Raw genomic sequence first — 22250 nt, forward strand, 5'->3', positions numbered from 1 at the left:
CACAATCACCCCTTTAACTTGCAATAAACACAAGTAGATATCGTTTTTGACTCTATACGGCTGCGTTTACACTGGAAACAAAATTCTGATATTGTTCCCACTAATTAATATTTTGACCACAGATATTTTCACGTAAGCTCTTTTTCAGCTGATCTGATTGGCCAACAAACCAATCAGTGGAAACAGATCTGAACTGCCTGTGTAAATTCATTATCGCAATGGGGAAATCTAGCACTTTTGTTTCTATAATCTGACTTCTGTCTGCTTTCATTTGTTCCTGACATAACACATGATACTGATATTTAATCTACGAAAATACAAAATCATTGATTACTGATCTTTAAAAGAGCACTATAGACAATGCTCATTGTTGCAGACAATGTTTATTATTTGAAAAATGATTTATGAAAATAGCGAGCTAGCTAACCGTTTGCAGTTAGCAATCTGCAGTATGAATCACACACCAGGATAGGATTGGGCAGTACACTGTATATACACAGTACAACAGGGTATTTGGAAAAAGCCACATGAGGGTTTTCTAATACCATCAAAACAGTTACATGTTTTAATAAATGTGAATATTTTTAAGTACATACCTGCAGCCAACTTGTGCAATGTTAGGAGATTAAGAACATTGCATTCTTCATCTCACCAGTCACATTAATATGAAGTTTACAGGCAGTACCCAGTCATGTGTTTGTTTACAAGCACACAACGAGACCAGAGCCTTGAGTGTCGCTCACTGTTGTGCAGCATGATGATGTATGGTGATGTACTTACATATGGAACTCACAACTAAATATCTTATGACTATTAAGTCAGTCTGTGTGTGTAGCAAACTGTGTAGCATTTTAGTTACTTGTATAGTTTGTCAGAAACTGTACAAAATGTTCACAATACGGTTGCTAGCATTTTCTATGGTATTTTACGTGTACTTGTTAGCATTGCTAACCTTTGGATTACAGCGCATCAGTGGGGTTTGAAAATAGCGCCCCCTGTGTTCAGTGTCTGTATTACAAACTATTCTGGAATGGCACATGGTCAGTATAAAGTTAAGACAATCTGGATATCACCCCAACCAACATCAGGATGAACAATAACCGATTATTTATATTTTATTACATTTGAAAAAGTATAAACATTTGGTATAAAACATAAATGTATATATAATTCCCTCTGGATCTAAAATAAGCAAATCATTTTTAGTATATTTTAAAGATTTTTGAAAAAGCCTGCTGATCAGGCTTGAATCAGAATACAGGAAATGTAACTTGTTAGCTATAGATGTCCTGATTTTCATCCATGGATCCATCTCAAAGGTTGCATTTGGACAGGCAGCCCATTTCTGATATTTTCTTCACTAAATGTGTCTTTTGACCAACCAGATCAGCTCTGAAAAAGATATGAAAAGATCTGATGTGATTGGACTTTTGACCAATTAGTGGAACAAAGATTAGGACCATGTTCAGTTGCCAAACGTTCTTGAACGTTGCAGATAGAAAATGTAATGAAGAGCCGATTGCATTCCTTATTCTACATAGCTTTCCTATCTAAACATTCCAAAACGTTCAATCCTGTTGAACGTGCCCCACAATTGGGCTGCCTGTGTGAACGCAGCCTAAGACCATTCAGCAGGATTTAACATTTTGAAACATTCAGATAGAAATAGGCAATGTAGCTCAAACATGCCTCTGATATGTACAGTAAGGACTCACATCGGTTCTATTCATGGATTTCTATCTGCAACATTCAAGAACGTTTGGCAACTGAACATGGCCCAGTGAAGAAACACAACATTGCGAAATTAAAACAAACATCAGCAGCATAGCTGACAAACAGATTCATCTTCACATCCAGAGGAAAAGCTACAGAGCAAAACACTGGGTAGTGGTGAGTGGGTAGGAAACCCTAGTCTTGTTGTACTATATCTGTTGTGTTCATTTTGTTCATAATTTTGATGGGACATTTTCAGTTATCCTCAAATGTAAACATTTAGGACAGTGGTGTAGCTGTACTGGCACTCCAGCTATCAGTTTGTTGATAACAGTGCAGCAGTGTGATCTCTCCAGTCCCTCCACTGCAAAGCAAACCCAACAAAGGTTCCTCTGTAGTCTAAGAAAAAGCTGTTTTAAATGGGATGCCATTTATACAGTGCAGCAGCTGCGCTACTCATACATGCTCTATGCTGGTGGTGTGCGTTTTCCATAATCTCTCCTTATTCCCACTTGTAGATTTTGAGCATCTTCTCAGTGAGCGAGGCCAGGTAACTGCCCCGATTCACCTCAAACGGGCAGATGTCCAACACTGGGAGGTCAGCAGGCAACTTCTGAATCAGGGATCCACTCCCTGCATCCCACACCTGGAACAAAATTACATGATTAGAATCAATAGATCAATGTGAAGCTCTTGATCAGAGACTCACGTTCTTTGCTTCACGGAAACATGGCTCACTCGAGATATGCAGCCAGTCGGTGCAGCCAGTTGGTTTCTTCACGCTTCGTGCTGACAGACACAAGCATCTTTCTGGTAAGAAGAGGGGCGGGGGCGTATGCCTTATGATTTACGAGACGTGGTGTGATCATAACACCATACAGGAACTCAAGTCCTTCACAATCAAATGTCGACCGCATTATCTACCAAGGGAATTCTCTTCGATTATATTCACAGCCGTATATATACATCGTTTGAAATGTTTCATCGACCTGTAATATAACCTTTTGAAGTTTCTGTCCGATGTAACGCTGACCAGAATGAGCGTTTGGATATGTATACCAAACGCGCTAACAAAAGAAGGTATTTGGACAAAGGACATTTTCGAACAAAATAAACATTGTGGACTTTGGATTCCTGGAGTGCTTTCTGATGTAGATCAAAGGTAAGGGAATATTTATCATGTCATTTCTTGTTTATGTTGACGTCAACATGGCGGCTATTGTGACAAATGTTTCTGAGCGCCATCTCAGATTATTGCATGGCTGGCTTATTCTGTAAAGTTTTTTTGAAATTAGACACAGCGGTTGCATTAAGGAGAGGTATATCTATAATTCCATGTGTATAACTTGTATTATCATCTACATTTATGATAAGTATATCTGTTGAATGATGTGGCTATGCAAAATCACTGGATGTTTTTGGAACTAGTGAATGTAACGCGCCAATGTAAACTCATATTTTGATAAATATGAACCTTATCAAACAAAACATACATGTATTGTGTAACATGAAGTCCTATTAGTGTCATCTGATGAAGATCATTAAAGGTTAGTGATTAATTTCTCTCTTCTGCTTTTTGAAACTCCTCTCTTTGGCTGGGGGAAGAAAAATGGCTGTGTTTTTCTGTGCCTATATGGCTGTGTTTTTCTGTGCCTATATGTGGTGACCTAACAATCGTTTGTGGTGCTTTTGTTGAAAAGCATATTTGAGATCGGACACTGGTGGGATTAACAACAAGAATAGCTTTACAATGATATGAAATGCATGCATGTTTGAGGAATGTTTTATGAGACTTTGATGTTTTGAAAATGGCACCCTACACTTTGACTGGCTGTTGTCATATCGCTCCCGTTAACGGGATTGCAGCCATAAGAAGTTAACCCTCGCAGATGGCATACCCAGCCGCATCCTCAGAGCATGCCCAGACCAGCTGGCTGGTGTGTTTTCGGACATATTCAATATCTCCTTATCCCAGTCTGATGTTCCCACATGCTTCAAGAGGGCCACCATTGTTCCTGTTCCCAAGAAAGATAAGGTAACTGAGCTAAACAACTACCGCCCCGTTGCACTCGCTTCCGTCATCATGAAGTGCTTTGAGAGACTAGTCAAGGACCATATCACATCCACCCTACCTGACACCCTAGACCCACTCCAATTTACTTACCGCCCCAATAGGTCCACAGACGACACAATCACAACCACACTGCACACGGCCCTAACCCATCTGGACAAGAGGAATACCTATGTGAGAATGCTGTTCATCGACTACAGCTCAGCATTCAACACCATAGTACCCTCCAAACTCGTCATCAAGCTCGAGACCCTGGGTGTCGACCCCGCCCTGTGCAACTGGGTACTGGATGTCCAGATGGGCCGCCCCCAGGTGGCGAGGGTAGGTAACGACACCTCCACCCCGCTGATCCTCAACACTGGGGCCCCACAAGGGTGCTACTACATGGCCATGGCCATGCACGCCTCCAACTCAATCATCAAGTTTGCAGACGACACTACAGTGGTAGGCTTGATTACCAACAGCGACGAGACGGCCTACAGGGAGGAGGTGACGGCACTCGGAGTGTGGTGTCAGAAAAATAACCTCACACTCAACGTCAACAAAACAAAGGAGATGATTGTGGACTTCAGGAAACAGCAGAGGGAGCACCCCCCTATCCACATCGACGGTACAGTGGTGGAGAAGGTGGAAAGTTCCTCGGCGTAAACATCACGGACAAACTGAATTGGTCCACCCACACAGACAGTGTTGTGAAGAAGGCGCAGCAGCGCCTCTTCAACCTCAGTAGGCTGAAGAAATTTGGCTTGTTACCAAAAGCACTCACAAACTTCTACAGATGCACAATCGAGAGTATCCTGTCGGGCTGTATCACCATCTGGTACGGCTACTGCTCCGCCCACAACCGTGAGGCTCTCCAGAGGGTAGTGAGGTCTGCAAACGCATCACCGGGGGCAAACTACCTGCCCTCCAGGACACCTACACCACCCGATGTCACAGGAAGGCCATAAAGATCATCAAGGACAACAACCATCCGAGCCACTGCCTGTTCACCCCGCTATCATCCAGAAGGCGAGGTCAGTACAGGTGCATCAAAGCAGGGACCAAGAGACTGAAAAACAGCTTCTATCTCAAAGCCATCAGACTGTTAAACAGCCATCACTAATATTGAGTGGCTGCTGCCAACATACTGACTCAACTCCAGCCACTTTAATAAGTGAATTGATAGAAATTGATGTAAAAATGTATCACTAGCCACTTTAAACAATGCCACTTAATATAATGTTTAAATACCCTTTAAACTGCTGCATCTACTGCATCTTGCCATCTTTATGTACTACATGTATCACTAGCCACTTTAACTATGCCACTTTGTTTACATACTCATCTCATATGTATATACTGTACTCTATACCATTTACTGCATCTTGCCTATGCCGTTCTGTACAATCACTCATTCATATATATTTATGTACATATTCTTTATCCCTTTACACTTGTGTGTATATAAGGTAGTAGTTGTGGAATTGTTAGGTTACTCGTTGGTTATTACTGCTATACTCACATTAACATCTGCTAACCATGTGTATGTGACCAATAACATCTGCTAACCATGTGTATGTGACCATTAACATCTGCTAACCATGTGTATGTGACCAATAACATCTGCTAACCATGTGTATGTGACCATTAACATCTGCTAACCATGTGTATGTGACCATTAACATCTGCTAACCATGTGTATGTGACCAATAACATCTGCTAACCATGTGTATGTGACCATTAACATCTGCTAACCATGTGTATGTGACTATTAACATCTGCTAACCTTGTGTATGTGACCAATAACATCTGCTAACCATGTGTATGTAACCAATAACATCTGCTAACATCAACTCATCCAGAACGTGAGCCATCTGGTGTTCAACATTCTCTCACCATGCTCCTCCGTTCTCTCCACTGGCTTCCAGTTGAACATCCGCTAAAGACCATGGTGCTTGCCTGACCTGTAACATCTCAGCTAACTCCAGGCTCTGATCAGGCCCTAACCCAAACAAGGGCACTGCGTTCATCCACCTCTGGCCTGTGACTCCCTACCACTGAACATCTCCCGCTCAGCCCAGTCAAAACTGTTGTGCCCTGGCCCCCAATGGTGGAACAAACTTGATGCCAGGACAGCGGAGTCAATCACCACCTTCCGGAGACACCTGAAACCCCACCTCTTTAGGTATACCTAGGATAGGTTAAGTAATCCCTCTCAACCCACCCCCCCTAAGTTTTAGATGCACTATTGTTAAGTGACTGTCCCACTGGATGTCATAAGGTGAATGCACCAATTTGTAAGTCGCTCTGGATAAGAGCGTCTGCTAAATGACTTAAATGTAAATGTAATGTAAATGCTAACCATGTGTATGTGACCAATAACATCTGCTAACCATGTGTATGTGACAAATTACTTTTGATTTGATGCAGTTTCATATTATTCAAACTATCTCCTAACTGCCTCAAATCAGAGTCAGAATGCCTCTGTATTATTGAGTTCTTTCAACTACAAAACAGTTGAACCATTGATTCTTCCCTAATCGCAGCAGTGGGTGAAAGTTCAGGGCTCTATCTGTAATGACTGACACAATGTGCTCCCTGTCTCCACAGTGGACCATGATTTCCTTGACCCTGTTTTCAGTGCTGCATACAGATGTTCACAAAACAATTATTATTGCCAATGCCCACAATTCTGTACACAAGTGATTACACAGAATTTACATCATTGCCAGTCAATGCTCACCATTGTACATGTGTAAATACGCGCACACCGCGCACACACACACACACACACACACACACACACACACACACACACACACACACACACCATGGTGGAGTTAGTGGACTCGTCCCCGGCACAGACCAAAGTGGAGCCCTCCCCGGCTGGGCTTCTGAACACAGCGTTCTTGGTGAGCACTTTGCATGAGGAGCCGGCGCTGAAGGTCTGGACAGGGTAGCAGGAACACAAGGGCTCCTGGGCCGCATCCTGCTGTAGAGTCCTGTTCAGCTCCATCAGAACACAACGCAGAGACGGGTTGGAGCGCCCTGGGGTCACATGGGGTCAAACACAGAGACTGTCAGTCAAAATACTGGTGCTAGTGGTCAACACCGACCCCGGTCCTAGAGAGCTACTGGGGAATTCAGGCCGAGCTTAGAGATATTAGAATCCATCCTGCAGCCAGTGGACAGAAGCCAGGACTACTATGAGAGTGGGCAGATTTCCTGTATCCAACAAAGACTCTGGCAGCAGAATCAAGCAGAATTGTAATCAGACAAAATATTTTATTTTTAACACACATTTTTATCCACAGTTAAGTAAAGTCACTGTATATATAATGTTTTTTTATTTTTTATTTATCACATCAGCTGTGATGGAAACAGGAAGTTTCAGTACAATTTTATAAATGCCAACATATAATTTGTTCATTCGACATGGTGGGATCTTTTTGTGCCGGTAAAATTAATTGTGTGAGAAATGGCTGTGAAAACACTTATGCAACATATTAATATAATAACCATCATATCAGAGTAAACTTGGAGTAACGCGATGATATGGTGTGTGGTCCTCCCACTTACAACCCAGGAAACCATGCAATTTTAGGTTACAGATAATATAAGTTACGATGAACATAACAGGGTGGTGAAAGTGCACGGTGATGAGCTTGATGCTGCTTCCCAATAAATATCGAGGGTCTTATTCTGGTGACATGATGATGATGGCTGCCGTTTGACAAATAAAAATAATCTTGCTCTTTTGTCTATAATAATCTCATCATGTAGTAGGCTATACTCGCACTGTATCCGCACGCTGTTGGTTAGAGCACGTGCCAAGACCAGAGTGGGCACATTCACTATATAACGCAAACATTTTTGAAAATGCAATAAACCCATTTAAATAGTATTTCCCATTTGGAACATGGGAATTAAACTGCAAAAGTTGTACACTACTTCATCACACACAACCTTTTATAACCAACCAAAAAATCTCTGGTGGAAAAATGCCATATTGTTTTTATGCATATTTTTGAATATTCACATGTAAATCTGTTGCCAATTGAATGGAAACCTAGCCACCCACACACCCACACCCACACACACCGATTCTGCTGAACACAACCAGTTGCCAACAGTAAAACGTTATGATGACATACTTTAGCTCCTTCTCTTTACTACAGACAGTGCTTCATTGTCTCTCACCTGGTCTGTAGGTGACCAGACAGTGTCTGCTCTCTGGCTCCACCTGGATGTCTGTGCAGCCTCCTGTCTCCAGGGGCAAAATGTGGGGTCTGTAAGTGGTGCCGTCCACCTGCTCCCAGAAGCAGCCCCCCTCCAGAGAACCTGCGATGAGGCCGCCGCACGGGAACGAGCTGGAGGAGGCACGAGGCACGTAGGACAGTGAGGCCACGGGACACCTGGGAGGAGCCAGAGTTCATGGTTTGGCCTTGTGTTACACCATGTGAATAACATTTCACACACACCATGTACATATAACATTTAACCATCTTTGAGAATGAGTAGCAAAACCCAACTGCTGAAAATAAAATACCAATTTAACTTTTTCTGGTCAGATCCTGTGGTCAGGGAGGAAAACCTCTGGGCCCTAGCTACAGTGACTTCAAAGTACTCATACCCACTGACTTATTCCACATTCTGTTGTGTTGCAGCCTAAATTCAAAATGGATTTAAAATATTTTTCCCTCACCCATCTACACACAATACCCCATAATGACAAAGTGAAAACATGTTTTTAGATTCTCTCAAATGTATTGAAAATTAAATCCAGAAATTTAATTTACATAAGTATTCACACCCCTGAGTCAACACTGTAGAAGCCCCTTTGGCAGCGATTACAGCTGTGAGTCTTTCTGAGTAAGTCTTTGGAGCTTTGCACACCTGGATTGTTGATCATTCCTCGACAACCACTTTCAAGTCTTGACAGATTTTAAAATCAACTAACTCGACCACTCAGGAACATTCACTGTCTTTTGATAAGCAACTCCAGTGCGTGTATTTGGCCCTTGTGTTGTAGGTTATTGTCCTGCTGAAAGATGATGTCTGCTTTCCACCAGAATTTCAGGTTTTCCTGTAGGACTTTGCCCATGCTTAGCTCCATTACATTTATTTTTTATCCTGAAAAACTCCCCAGTCTTTAACGATTTCAAACATACCCGTAACATGACGCAGCCACCAACATGCTTGAAAATATGGAGAGCGGTACTCGGTAATGTATTGGATTTGCCCCAAAAATAACATTTACAGAATTACTTTAGTGCCTTGTTGCAAACATAATTAATATTTTGGAAAAATGTTATTCTGTACAGGCTTCTTCCTTTTCGCTCTGTCAATTAGGTTAGTGTTGTGGAGTAACTACCATGTTGTTGATCCATCCTCCTTTTCTCCCATCACAGCCATTAAACTCTAATGGTTTTAAAGTCACCATTGGCCTCATGGTGAAATTGCTAAGCAGTTTCCTTCCTCCCTGGCAACAGTTAGGAAGGATACCTGTATCTTTGTATTGACTTGGTGTATTGATACACCACCCAAAGTGTCATTAATAACTTCACCATGCTCATAGGGATAATCGATGTCTGCTATTCCTTTTAACCCATCTACCAAGAGGTTCCCTTCTTTGCAAGGCATTGGAAAACCTCCGGTCTTTTGAATGTGTAGGGTGCAGAGACGAGGTAGTCAAACAAACACTATTATTGAGTCCACGCAACTTGTGAAGCAAATTTTTACCCCTGAACATATTTAGTCTTGCAATAAAAATAGGGGTTGAATACTTAGGACTCAAGACATTTCAACTTTTCATTCATTTGTAAAAAATTATTCAAAAACATAATTCCACTTTCACATTACGGGGTGTTGCATGTAGGCTAGTGGCAAAATCTAAATGTAATCCATTTTAAATACAGGCAGTACCACAACACAATGTGAAAAAGTCCAAGGAAGAACACGTTTTTAAGGCACTGTAGGATTTATAGATTAGAGGTCGACTGATTAGTCGGAATGGCTGATTAATTAGGGCCGATTTCAAGTTTTCACAACATTCGGAAATCATTATTATTGGACGACGATTGTTTTTTACACCTTTATTAAACTATGTAAGTCCGTTAAGAACACATTCTTATTTTCAATGACAACCTAAGAACTGTGGGTTAACTGCCTTGTTCAGGGGCAGAACGACAGATTTTTTACCTTGTCAGCTCGGGGGATTCAATCTTGCAACCTTACGGTTAACTAGTCCAATGCTCTAACCACCTGCCTCACGAGGAGCCTGCCTGTTACACGAATGCAGTAAGAAGCCAAGGTAAGTTGCTAGCTAGCATTAAACTTATATAAAAAATAAAAAAAATCAATCAATCATAATCACTAGTTAAACTACTAATATCATCAACCATGTGTAGTTATCTAGCGTGTCCTGTGTTGCATACAATCGATGCGGGGGCGCATTCGCGAAAAAGGACTGTCGTTGCGCCAACGTGTACCTAACCATAAACATCAATGCCTTCCTTAAAATCAATACACAGAAGTATGTATTTTTAAACCTGCATATTTAGCTAAAAGAAATTCAGGTTAGCAGGCAATATTAACCAGGTGAAATTGTGTCACTTCTCTTGCGTTCATTGCACGCAGAGTCGGTGTATATGCAACAGTTTGGGCTGCCTAATTTGCCAGAATTTTACGTAATTATGACATAACATTGAAGGTTGTGCAATGTAACAGGAATGTTGAGACTTATGGATGCCACCCATTAGATAAAATACGGAACGGTTCCGTATTTCCCTGAAAGAATAAACATCTTGTTTTCAAGATGATAGTTTCCAGATTCAACCATATTAATGACATACGGCTCGTATTTCTGTGTGTTATGTTATAATTAAATCTGTGATTTGATAGTGCAGTCTGGTAGGCACCAGCAGGCTCGTAAGCATTCATTAGTTAGCTAGTTAGCGGGGTGCGCGCTAATAGTGTTTCAAATGTCACTCGGCTGAGACGGAGTAGTTGTTCCCCTTGCTCTGCAAGGGCCGTGGATTTTTTGGAGCGATGGGTAACGCTGTTTCGAGGGTGGCTGTTGTCGATGTGTTCCTGGTTCGAGCCCAGGTAGGGGCGAGGAGAGGGACGGAAGCTATACTGTTACACTGGCAATACTAAAGTGCCTATAAGAACATCCAATAGTAAAAGGTATATGAAATACAAATCGTATAGAGAGAAATAGTCCTATAATTACAACTACAACCTAAATCTTCTTACCTGGTAATATTGAAGACTCATGTTAAAAAGGAACCACCAGCTTTCATATGTTCTGAGCAAGGATCTTAAATGTTAGCTTTCTTACATGGCACGTATTGCACTTTTACTTTGAAAATAAGAATTTGTTCTTAACTGACTTGCCTAGTAAAATAAAAGGTAAAAAAATAAATAATTTTAAAAAATTAACTTTCTACTCCAACACTTTGTTTTTGCATTATTCAAACTAAATTGAGCATGTTTCATTATTTATTTGAGGCTTAAATAAAATATATTATGTATTAAGTTAAAATAAGTGTTCATTCAGTATAGTTGTAATTGTCATTATTACAAATATATATATATATATATATATATATTTGTTTTTAAATATTATTAATATTTTTTATTATTAAAATTTTTTTTTTTTTATTATTTATTTATTGGTTTATTTGGTTAAAAATGTTTTTTTTTTTTTATTATAATTGTTTTTTTTTTTTAAATCAGCCGATCAATCGGTATCGGCTTTTTTGGGGGGCCTCCAATAATCGGTATCGGCGTTGAAAATTCATCGGTCGACCCCTAATATAGATACAGTTGAAGTCGGAAGTTTACATACAACCTTAGCCAAATACATTGAAACTCAGTTTTCCACAATTCCTGACGTTTAATCCTAGTAAAAAATCCCAGTCTTAGGTCAGTTAGGATCACCACTTGATTTTAAGAATGTGAAATGTCAGAATAATAGTAGAGAGAATGGTTTATTTCAGCTTTTATTTCTTTCATCACATTCCCAGTGGGTCAGAAGTTTTTTATACACTCATTAAGTATTTGGTAGCATTGCCTTTAAATTGTTTCACTTGGGTCAAACGTTTCAGGTAGCCTTCCACATGTTGGGTGAATTTAGGCCCATTCCTCCTGACAGAGCTGGTGTAACTGAGTCAGGTTTGTAGGCCTCCTTGCTCGCACACGCCTTTTCAGTTCTGCCCACAAATTTTTCTATAGGATTGAGGTCAGGGCTTTGTGATGGCCACTCCAATACCTTGACTTTGTTGTCCTTAAGCCATTTTGCCACAACTTTGGAAGTATTCTTGGAGTCATTGTCCATTTGGAAGATCCATTGGCCACCAAGCTTCAACTTCCTGACTGATGTTTTGAGGTGATGCTTCAATATATCCACATAATGCCATCTATTTTCTGAAGTGCACCAGTCCCTCCTGCAGCAAAGCACCCCCACAACATGATGCTGCCACCCCCCTGATTCACGGTCAGGATGGTGTTCTTCGGCTTGCAAGCATCCCCCTTTCTCCTCCAAACATAATGATGGTCATTATGGCCAAACAGTTCTATTTTTGTTTCATCAGACCAGAGGACATTTCTCCAAAAATTACTATCTTTGTCCCCATGTGCAGTTGCAAACCGTAGTCTGGCTTTTTTATGGCGGTTTTGGAGCAGTGGCTTCTTCCTTGCTGAGTGGACTTTCAGGTTATGTCGATATAGGACTTGTTTTAATGTGGATATAGATACTTTTGTATCCGTTTCCTCCAGCATCTTCACAATGTCCTTTGCTGTTGTTCTGGGATTGATTTGCACTTTTATTACCAAAGTACATTCATCTCTAGGAGACAAAATGCGTCTCCTTGAAGAGCGGTATGACGGCTGCGTGGTCCCATGGTGGGGACTTGTGTACTATTGTTTGAACAGATGAACATGGCACCTTCAGGCGTTTGGAAATTGCTCCTAAAGATTTCCAAGCTGTTTAAAGGCACAGTCAACTAAGTGTATGTAAACTTCTGACCCAAATAATTGTGTTGTGATACAGTGAATTATAAGTGAAATATTCTGTCTGTAAACAATTGTTGGAAAAATTACTTGCATCATGCACAAAGTAGATGTCCTAACCGACTTGCCAAAACTTTAGATTGTTAACAAGAAATTTGCGAGCGGTTAAAAAACTAGTTTTAATGTCTCCAACCTAAGTGTATGTAATGTTCTGACTTCCAACTGTAGGTGTAGTGGGACAAACTGTGGTTGAGATTAGACTAGCTGACCTATGACCCCTGGTCTGGGTATCAGACTTACCTAGAGCGTAGTGGCTGCAGCTCCTGGACATGTGTGCTGGTGTCTCTGGTATCATACACCAGCACAGAGCCGTTACTGAGACCAGCGTACACGTAGTTGTTGTTGTCCAGGCACCAGCAACAGCTCCACACTGGCTTACCCGTGTTGTACGTCTGCACCACTGTGTTGGTCATTAGACTGCAGGAGAGAAATAAAGAAATAAATAAATACAGTCCTTTAAACCATCACCGTTTTGTTTTCAATCTAGGTCTGACTGATTCTTGTAATCAAAGAATGTTCTACCTTAACAAGTGCGATGTTCTTCTCCATCAGAGACTGGGGCTATTAAGTCAACACCATTCTGAAATAAACTGTCCTGATAAATCTCTCTGCTTGGACACTGACCGACTATCTGTATCTTGTGGTTACCTGGTGAGTTTGATGGTGTTGTCCAGGGCAGCAGAGAGCAGGAGGCTGTCAGCTTGTCTGTTGAATGCCAGGCCTCTGATCTGTTTAACATGGATGGGAACATACTGGCATGCCTTCAGATTCACCGTACTCACCTTCTTCACACCATAGCCTGGCAGGTAGACACAGAGAGAGGAAGAGAGAGACCGAGAGCGTGAGGGAGGGAGATAAATGATTCCAAGAAATGTCTTTCATGTCTTACAAAACTCAGAAATGCTTCTTGGGAGGTAGCAAATATTTCAGACAGTTGAAAATATGCCCTCTGATATTTTCAAATCTATGCAAAAATTCACAGTTATTCCGTACCGAAAGCATATCAAAGCTGATCAAAGGTCTTACCGGGCACCAGTGTGGTGTGTGGGGAGGGATGGGAGGCCAGCAGGCAGCTGAGGGGTTCACAGTAGGACAGCACCCTGCAGCCCCCCGCCTGGGACACTAGCACGGCCTTGGAGAAGACGTAGTGGCCCCCCTGGGTGCTGTCCTGTCTCTGTGAGAGCCCAGAGAGAGAGGCCCCTGGGTTCTTAGAAGGCCTACAGCCAGGCTGAGCCATCAGAGTCTTCAACTCCTGGGAGAGAAGGTAGAGAGTGATCCAACTGTTCAATGGAAGTCTGTGTTCAAGCATACCAGATGTGATCAACAAAACTTTGAAAAATCAAGATATGATTCATATCAAATGATTACAGCATGTTGTTCTAATCTACCTGATAAACGGATGGGGGAGAGAAAGGGGGAGGGGGAATTACAGATAAATCAATGACAACATCAAAAGGAACAAAGTACCTGTATCTGCTTGCGTAGTTTCCCACATTCGTCTGTCATCACCTGCAGTTGTAGCCGGCACTGGGCTGACTCTAGTTCAGCATTCCTACGCATTGACTGCTCCTGCTCCAATGACCTGCACATATAACAAAGAAACACAATCAGACTCACTGGCTGTGTCCGAATACCCATACCAGTGTACTACATCCTTAAACTGCATAATATGCACACATCGTGGTATACTCGTCATATAGTAAAAAGTATGTAGTACGCCAAGGTCACAATGCAGTAGCGGCTCCTGACTGGTTGAGATGGTGGGGCGGGGCTGAGTGCGGGTGGATTTCTCCCAATTCAACAGACATGCATCGCATTAACGAGGCTGACAATAGCTCATTTGGAACTTGATTAATTCTCTAAGCTCTGAATAAAAAAGGAATGGAGTTACAGGCCTACTCAGGCTGGTTATAGGCAAACTATCACATTAGACCCACAGTGTATTTGGGAAGTATTCACACCCCTTAACGTAACAAAATGTGGGAAAAGTTACAACCTTAATCTAAAATGTATTGAATTATTTGTTTTCCTCATCAACCTACACACAATACCCCATAAAGGAAAAATAATTTTAAAAGTACCTTTACATAAGAATTTAGAACCTTTGCTATGAGACTCGAAATTGAGCTCAGGTCCATCATGTTTCCATTGATCATCCTTGAGATGTTTCTACAACTTTGCAAAATTCAATTGATTGGACATGATTTGGAAAGTCACACCTGTCTAAGATCCCACAGTTGACAGTGCATGTCAGAGCAAAAACCAAGCAATGAGGTCGAAGGAATTGTCCGTAGAGCGCGGAGACAGGATTGTGTCGAGGCACAGATCCGGGGAACAGCACCAAAAAAAATGTCTGCAGCATTGAAGGTCCCGAAGGACACAGTGGCCTCCATCATTCTTAAATGGAAGAAGTTTGGAACCACCGAGACTCTTCCCAGAGCTGGCCGCCCGGCCAAACTGTGCAATCGGTGGAGAAGGGCCTTTGTCATGGAGGTGAACAAGTACCCGATGGTCACTGAAAGAGCTCCAGAGGGAGAACCTTCCAGAAGGACAACTATCTCTGCAGCACTCCACCACAGTCAGGCCTTTATGGTAGAGTTGCCAGACAGAAGTTACTCCTCAGTAAAAAGGACGACAGCCCGCTTGGAGTTTGCCAAAATGCACCTAAAGACTTAGACCACAAGAAACAAGATTATCTGGTCTGATGAAACAAAGAGATTGAACTCTTTGGCCTGAATGCCAAGCATCACATCTGGAGGAAACGGGGCACCATCCCTAAAGTGAAGCATGGTGGTGGCAGCATCATGCTGTGGGGATGTTTTTCAGCAGCAGGGACTGGGAGACAGGATCAAGGGAAAGATGAACGGAGAAAAGTACAGAGAGATCCTTGATTAAAACCTGCTCCAGAGCACTCTGGACCTCAGACTGGGGCGAAGGTTCAACTTCCAACAGGATAACAACCCTAAGCACACAGCCAAGACAACGCAGGAGTGTCTTCAGGACAAGTCTCCGAATGTCCTTGAGTGGCCCAGCCAGAGCATGGACTTAAACCAGGTCAAATATTTCTGCAGAAAATAGCTGTGTAGCGACGACAATTTGGTTCCATTTCAACATATTTATTACTGAAACAAAAGTGCTGCAACATACAGTACCAGTCAAACGTTGACATTACTCATTACAGGGTTTTTCTTTATTTGTACTATTTCCTACATTTTAGAATAACAACGAGGACATCAAAACTATGAAATAACACATGGAATCATGTAGTAACCAAAAAAAAAAAAAAAAAGTGTTAAACAAATCAAAATATACACTTTATATTGTGATTCTTCAAATTAGCCACCCTTTGCTTTGATGACAGCTTTGCACACTTGGCATTCTCTCAACCAGTTTCAACTGTAATGCTTTTCCAATAGTCTTGAAAGACTCCATCACTCTCCTTCTTGGTCAAATAGCCTGGAGGTGTGTTGGGTCATTGACCGGTTGGGGAAAAAACTGATAGTGGGACTAAGCGCAAACAAGATGGGATGGAGTATCGATGCTGAATTCTGTGGTAGCCATGTTGATTAAACGTGCCTTGAATTCTAAATAAAATCACAGACAGTGTCACCAGCAAAGCACCCCCACACCATCACACCTCATCCTCCATGCTTAACGGTGGGAGCCACACATGCGGAGACCAAACGTTCACCTACTGTGTGTCTCACAAAGACACGGTGGTTGGAACCAAGAATCTCAAATTTGGACTAATCAGACCAAAGAACAGATTTCCACCAGTCTAATGTCCATTGCTCGTGTTTCTTGGCCCAAGCAAGTCTCTTCTTATTGGTGTCCTTTAGAAGTGGTTTCTTTGCAGCAATTTGACCATGAAGGCCTGATTCACAGTCTCCTCTGAACAGTTGATGTTAAGATGTGTCTGTTGCTTGAACTCTTTAATGCATTTATTTGGGCTGTAACTAATGAACGTATCCTCTGCAGCAGAGATCACTCTGGGTCTTCCTGTCCAGTTTCCTCATAGCACTTGAAGAAACTTTCAAAGTTGTTGAAATTTTCCAGATTGACTGACCTTCATGTCTTAAAAGTAATGATGGACTGATGTTTCTCTTTGCTTATTTGAGCGGTTCTTGACATAGCCCTATTATCTTCTGTAGAGCACCCCTACCTTGTCACAACTGATTAGCTGAAACGCATTATGTTAAGAAATTCTACAAATGTAATTTTAACATGGCACACCTGTTAATTAAAATGCATTCCAGGTGACTACCTCATGAAGCTGGTTGAGAGAATGCAAAGCATATGCAAAGCTGTCATCAAGGCAAAGGGTGGCTACTTTGAAGAATCACAAATATAAAATATATTTTGATTAGTTTAACAATGTTTTGTTTACTACATGATTCCATGTGTTATTTCATACTGTGTCTTCACTATTATTCTACAATGTTGAAAATAATAAAAAACAAAGCAAAACCCTGGAATGAGTAGGTGTCCAAACTTTTGAATTATACTAATATATATATATATATATATTAAAACAAATAACCTAAATGTTCAAATCAAAAGGCTATTGCATAGAAAACATGGACAGTCGGGTGCATCTCAAATTCAGAACCACTGGACAGGAACATAAATAAACTAAAGCACTGATCATTGGCAGTGAGATCAGAATGACTGCTAAGGTTTGATCCATAAATTAAATAGGTAGCCTACGAAACTAAAACGATCCATACGTTAAAATCAAAAGGCCTGACTAACATGACATCAGTAATGTCAGTAATATCCTGAGTTCCTAGTGCCAACACATTCACAAATCAAAAGATGTTTAGTATTTAGTTTAAAAGCTCTGACGGATGTCAAGAGAACAAGAAACACTTCAATGCAAAAACACAAATCCCCCCCCCCCCCAGCCCACCTCTCCCATGCATTGTGGAAAAGTGTGCATCACTCCCTCAACCGCTCCCTACACACAGCAGTGAATAAGGTCAAATCAAGAGGAGCTCAGCTACCTTACCTCTTCATATTCTCCTGCTCTGTGTTGTCCAAAGCCCTCAGCTTGCGTGCATACAGGAGGACGATATCAGAGCGCTTGGCCTTCTTGTTGCACTGCAGACATGCACAGAGCAGTAAAGGTCATTATAGGGACTAGACCATCTGAGGGAATGTTTTCTTATCAATAAATTACATCATTGTCTGTATGGTAAGTCAATGGAAATGTATTTTAGCTGTTTGTGGCAGTATTTTCTCAGATTGAAGTAATTCAGAGGGCATTTATTGGGTTTCAAATTATTGCTTGACTGCTTGAGGAAATTCCATCTCCAGCACAGAGTCAATTTGGTACCAGTCATTACAGCGGAACAAGGAGCTTTTTGTCACCTAGGAGGGACTGCAAATACTGAGTACAGGACCTTCCTGAGCAACTCCACTCCTCTGCCCCCAGACATGCCGAGGCTGACAGACAGACATGCACACTGACCTGGGGACACTTGGCTCCCTGGCCCTGGCCCTTCACCCAGCGGCGAATGCAGGTGTAGCCGAAGAGATGTCCGCAGCGCAGGGTGGCCAGTCGGTGCTCCCCCGACGTGGTCCAGGGCTCAAAGCAGATAGAGCAGGTCTCCCCCTCATCCCCTTGGGACGACCGAAGAGCCGCACCACTGGTGGCCACTGGGGCTGTTACACTCTTGAAAGGGGGCCGAGAGAGCATGCCGATGGTACTACAGAAACTGCACTAGCTAGCTAATCATGGAAATATTATTCCCCTCCAAGATTCCAGGCCTATCACTGGCAATGAGTGTGGTCTTACCTCAGGATTCACTTGATTTCCAGTCTCTGTCCTCACAGCCTCTGTGGTTGCATTATAATCTATACACAGGATAGACATGGTTAGATTTAACTCCTCATAGGTGACAGTCTAAAATGGCAATGCGTGGAACAGACTTGAGCTCGAGGTTGGTTTACCTGAAGAATTTGGGCCTTGCAGTGGCGTGGCTGCCACAGGAGGGTTCATTCCAGGGCTGGAGGGAACAGCAGGTTCGCCAGGGTTGTGAGGGTCTACTGGCCCTGTGGGGTCTTCCTCATCCTCCGACTCGCTCGACTCTGTGGTATTGCCAGAGTCAGGGTTGGCTGCAGGGACTCGCAGCAGGAAATCTAGGAAGCGGCTAGCAGAGGGAGAGGTCTGGGTGGGGTAGAGCGCACTGATGCCTGGCCTTTTATCATACACAGACAATACAGGAACAATAAATGAGTTGGTGAAATAGGTACTCAATGAAGTACACAATGTCTCCGGTACAGTTTAGAGGGAGTGACTCCAGTCCAACCATAACTACCTGGCTCTCCGCTGCCTCCGGACTGCTGCTGTAGTGACCCTGTGCAAAATATGACCCTCCATTCTGATCCTGGGCCCAACTTGACCCTCCACTCTGATTCGGTTCTGACTGAACGCCCAGGTGGTCGGGAGCCGTGGTGGGTCTAGGGGAGCCGCGTCTACCTCGTCCTCAACCTCAGTTTCGCTGCCAGAGTCAGGGATGATGATAGGGGGCTCTACATTGCCTGCCATAGCATCTGGTTCTGGTTCCCTCCTGGGGACCCCCAGCTGCAAGTCCACCTCCATCGCCTCCATTTGAAAAGCACTACGTAAAATATATTGTTATTATTATCCTGAATTTATCAAATAGAAACTTGTTTTTGTTGTAAAAGGTTTTCCATTTGGAGTAAACGGTTTCTGTTGCAGAAAAAATACAAATAAACGGTTTGTAACAGAATCTGCGCAATGAGTACAATACACCCCTGTAGGGCACGCAATGCTGCCTGGAGCCACATAGCTAGGGTGAAAACAAAAATCAGGTTATGTACAATGCCTTCAGAAAATATTCACCCCTTTGACTTTTCCCACATTTTGTTGAGTTACAGCCTCAATTTAAAACGTAGTTAATTGTGATTGTGTCACTTATCTACACACAACCCATAATATGGCAAAGTGGAAATGTGTTTTTTGAAACCTTTACAAAATCATAAAAATTGAAAAGCTGAAATGTCAAGTCTAAGTATTCAACCCTTATGTTATGGCAAGCCTAAATAGGTTCAGGGGTAAAAATGTGCTTAACAAGTCGCATAATAAATTGCATGGACTCACTCTGCTCCCCAATCGAACAGTGAATTTCAAAAACATATTCAACCACAAAGACGAGGGAGATTATGCAATATAGTTCTCAAAGGGCACCTATTGGTAAATGGGTAAAAAATAAATAAAGCAGACATTAACTATCCCTTTGGCCATGGTGAAGCTCTTAATTACACTTTGGATGGTGTATCAATGCAAGTCAGTGACTACAAAGATACAGGTGCCCCTCCTAACTCTGGAGAGGAAGGTAACTGAGGGATTTCACCATCAGCCCAATGGAGACTTTAAAAGTTACAGTTTAATGGCTGTGACAGGAGATAACAGAGGATGGAACAACATTGTAGTTACTCCACAATATGTTTTACCCCTTTTTCCTCCCTAATTTTGTGATATCCAATTGGTAGTTACAGTCTTGTCCCATCGCTGCAACTCCCGTACGGACTTGGGAGAGGCGAAGGTCGAGAGCCATGCGTTCTCCGAAACACGACCCTGCCAAGCAGCACTGCTTATTGACACACTGCTCGCTCAACCCGGAAGCCAGCCACACCAAAGTGTCAGAGGAAACTCTGTACAGCTAGTGACCAAGGTCAGCAGGCATGCACCCAGCCCGCCACAAGGATTACTCCACAATAGTAACCTAATTGACAGTGAAAAGGGAGCCTGTACAGAACACAAATATTCCAAAACATGCATACTGTTTGCAATACAGGACTAAAGTAATAATGCAAAAAATGTGGCAAAGAAATTGTACTTTTTGCACCAAATACAAAGCATTATGTTTGGGAAATTTCAACACAAAAACATCACCGAGTATCACTCTTCATATTTTCAAGCATGGTGGTAGCTGCATCATGTTATGGGTAAGCTAGTCATCGGCAAAGGCATAAAAAGAAACTGAATAGAGCTAAGTATACACAAATCAGAGGAAAACTTGGTTCAGTTTGCATTCCACCAGAAACAAATTCTGAGACAAATTCACCTTTCAGCAGGACAATAACCTAAAACACAAGGCCAAATATTCACTGGAGTGGAGTTGCTTACCAAGAAAACATTGAATGTTCCTGAGTGGCCTAGTTACAGTTTTGACATAAGTCGGCTTGAAAATCTATGGCAAGACTTAAAAATGGCTGTTTTTAGCAATAATCAACAACCAATTTGACAGAGCTTTAATGATCGTTTAAATAAATGGGCAAATATTGTACAATGCAGGTGTACAAAGTTCTTAGAGACTGAGCCAGAAAGAATCACAACTGTAATCGCTGCAAAAGGTGATTCCAATGTGTATTGACTCAGGGGGTTGAACATTGATCTAACCAATATAGTGTTTATTTCAATTTGTATATATTTTTATTTTTTTTCCTACCACGTTGAATAAGAATTGTGTGTAGATCGTTAAACAATTTTTTTTTACAAAATCCATTTGAACAAAACTTGGAAAACGTCAAGGGCTGTGAATACTTTCTGAAAGCACTGTAACTTGCATGCAACGCTAACTAGTTAACTAAATTGCCACGCAACGTTACTTGAAAAATGGTTAACACACGTTAAATTGGATGGACAATCTAACGTTACGTTCGTGACAAGACCAGTTATGTAAATGATAACATATTAGGTAGCTATGTAAGGTAAATGTTAGGTGACCATTGGTACAGTTAATAGGTAGCCAGTTAGCAAGGTAACAATGATAGCTAGTTATCTAGCCAGCTGCTAGGAAGTGCAAAACACGAAGCGGGATTTTGGAACTAACAGGCACCGCACCGTAACGTTACATTGAGACGGAAACCGAAGGCCGCTCTGCTATGTAGCTAACTACTGTAGTTACTTGAAACCGTAAACATCACCATTAGCTAGCTAGTTACATTACCGATGTGGATATTTCGTGAGTCTCGAATGTGATCAATGAAAAAGTACGGAGTTTTCATATATAGCTAGTGGCTACCCTTTGGAAATAACCTCCTTGCTAATAAACTAGCTAGCTAGCTCCACTCAGATCAGTCTGCTGCTTGCCGAGCAGTCTAAATTAGCAGCTCGCCTCTTCCTACCTTGAAAATTCGCGTTTTACCAAAACGATCCTTGACAGTGTCAAACTTCGTGAGTTACCTTGACAAGCTAAATTGTTAAACTACATTACTCTTAAAGCATGACATTTGATGTAACTATAATCCGTTGCTATCCCCGTCGTCATTTGGAAGGCTCGAATATCCCCGCCAGTCTTCAATGGCCCGCCCCATAATGTTTCAACGCCACCATTGGTGCGGCGCCAGACTACTAAATATTATGCTAATGAATACTGTC

The 22250-nt window shown here is 42.0% G+C and overlaps 1 protein-coding gene across 4 annotated transcripts; it reads right to left on the reverse strand.

Annotated features, from left to right (window-relative positions):
- Positions 1-364: 364 nt before the first annotated feature.
- On the reverse strand, positions 365-22171 carry LOC124037621 (E3 ubiquitin-protein ligase RFWD3-like). Of its 4 annotated transcripts, none has more exons than XM_046352504.1 (13): positions 21998-22171; positions 19162-19464; positions 18794-18993; positions 18639-18697; positions 18312-18515; positions 17850-17941; positions 14309-14423; positions 13868-14093; positions 13490-13640; positions 13082-13258; positions 7967-8181; positions 6597-6814; positions 365-2359 (listed from the first exon to the last, which is right to left on the reverse strand). In XM_046352504.1, the coding sequence occupies exons 2-13, from the start codon at positions 19452-19454 to the stop codon at positions 2216-2218; spliced, it is 2094 nt and encodes a 697-aa protein (XP_046208460.1). In that variant the 5' UTR covers positions 19455-19464; positions 21998-22171; the 3' UTR covers positions 365-2215. The 4 variants fall into 4 exon arrangements, with proteins under 4 accessions (XP_046208460.1, XP_046208459.1, XP_046208457.1 ...); XM_046352503.1 differs by having other exon boundaries at positions 7967-8136; positions 18794-19041; XM_046352501.1 differs by having other exon boundaries at positions 18794-19041.
- Positions 22172-22250: the final 79 nt, after the last annotated feature.

The sequence above is a fragment of the Oncorhynchus gorbuscha genome, linkage group LG06 (assembly GCF_021184085.1).
Source record: "Oncorhynchus gorbuscha isolate QuinsamMale2020 ecotype Even-year linkage group LG06, OgorEven_v1.0, whole genome shotgun sequence".
In the NCBI taxonomy this organism is placed as follows: domain Eukaryota; kingdom Metazoa; phylum Chordata; class Actinopteri; order Salmoniformes; family Salmonidae; genus Oncorhynchus; species Oncorhynchus gorbuscha.

Coding starts and splice junctions, on each gene's coding strand:
- LOC124037621 (XM_046352501.1), bottom strand. CDS start 19,454: ATGGAGGCGATGGAGGTGGACTTGCAGCTGGGGGTCCCCAGGAGGGAA. Junction 19,042..19,161: donor CGGAGGCAGCGGAGAGCCAG/GTAGTTATGGTT, acceptor GTATGATAAAAG/GCCAGGCATCAGTGCGCTCT. Junction 13,259..13,489: donor AACACCATCAAACTCACCAG/GTAACCACAAGA, acceptor TCTCTCCTGCAG/TCTAATGACCAACACAGTGG.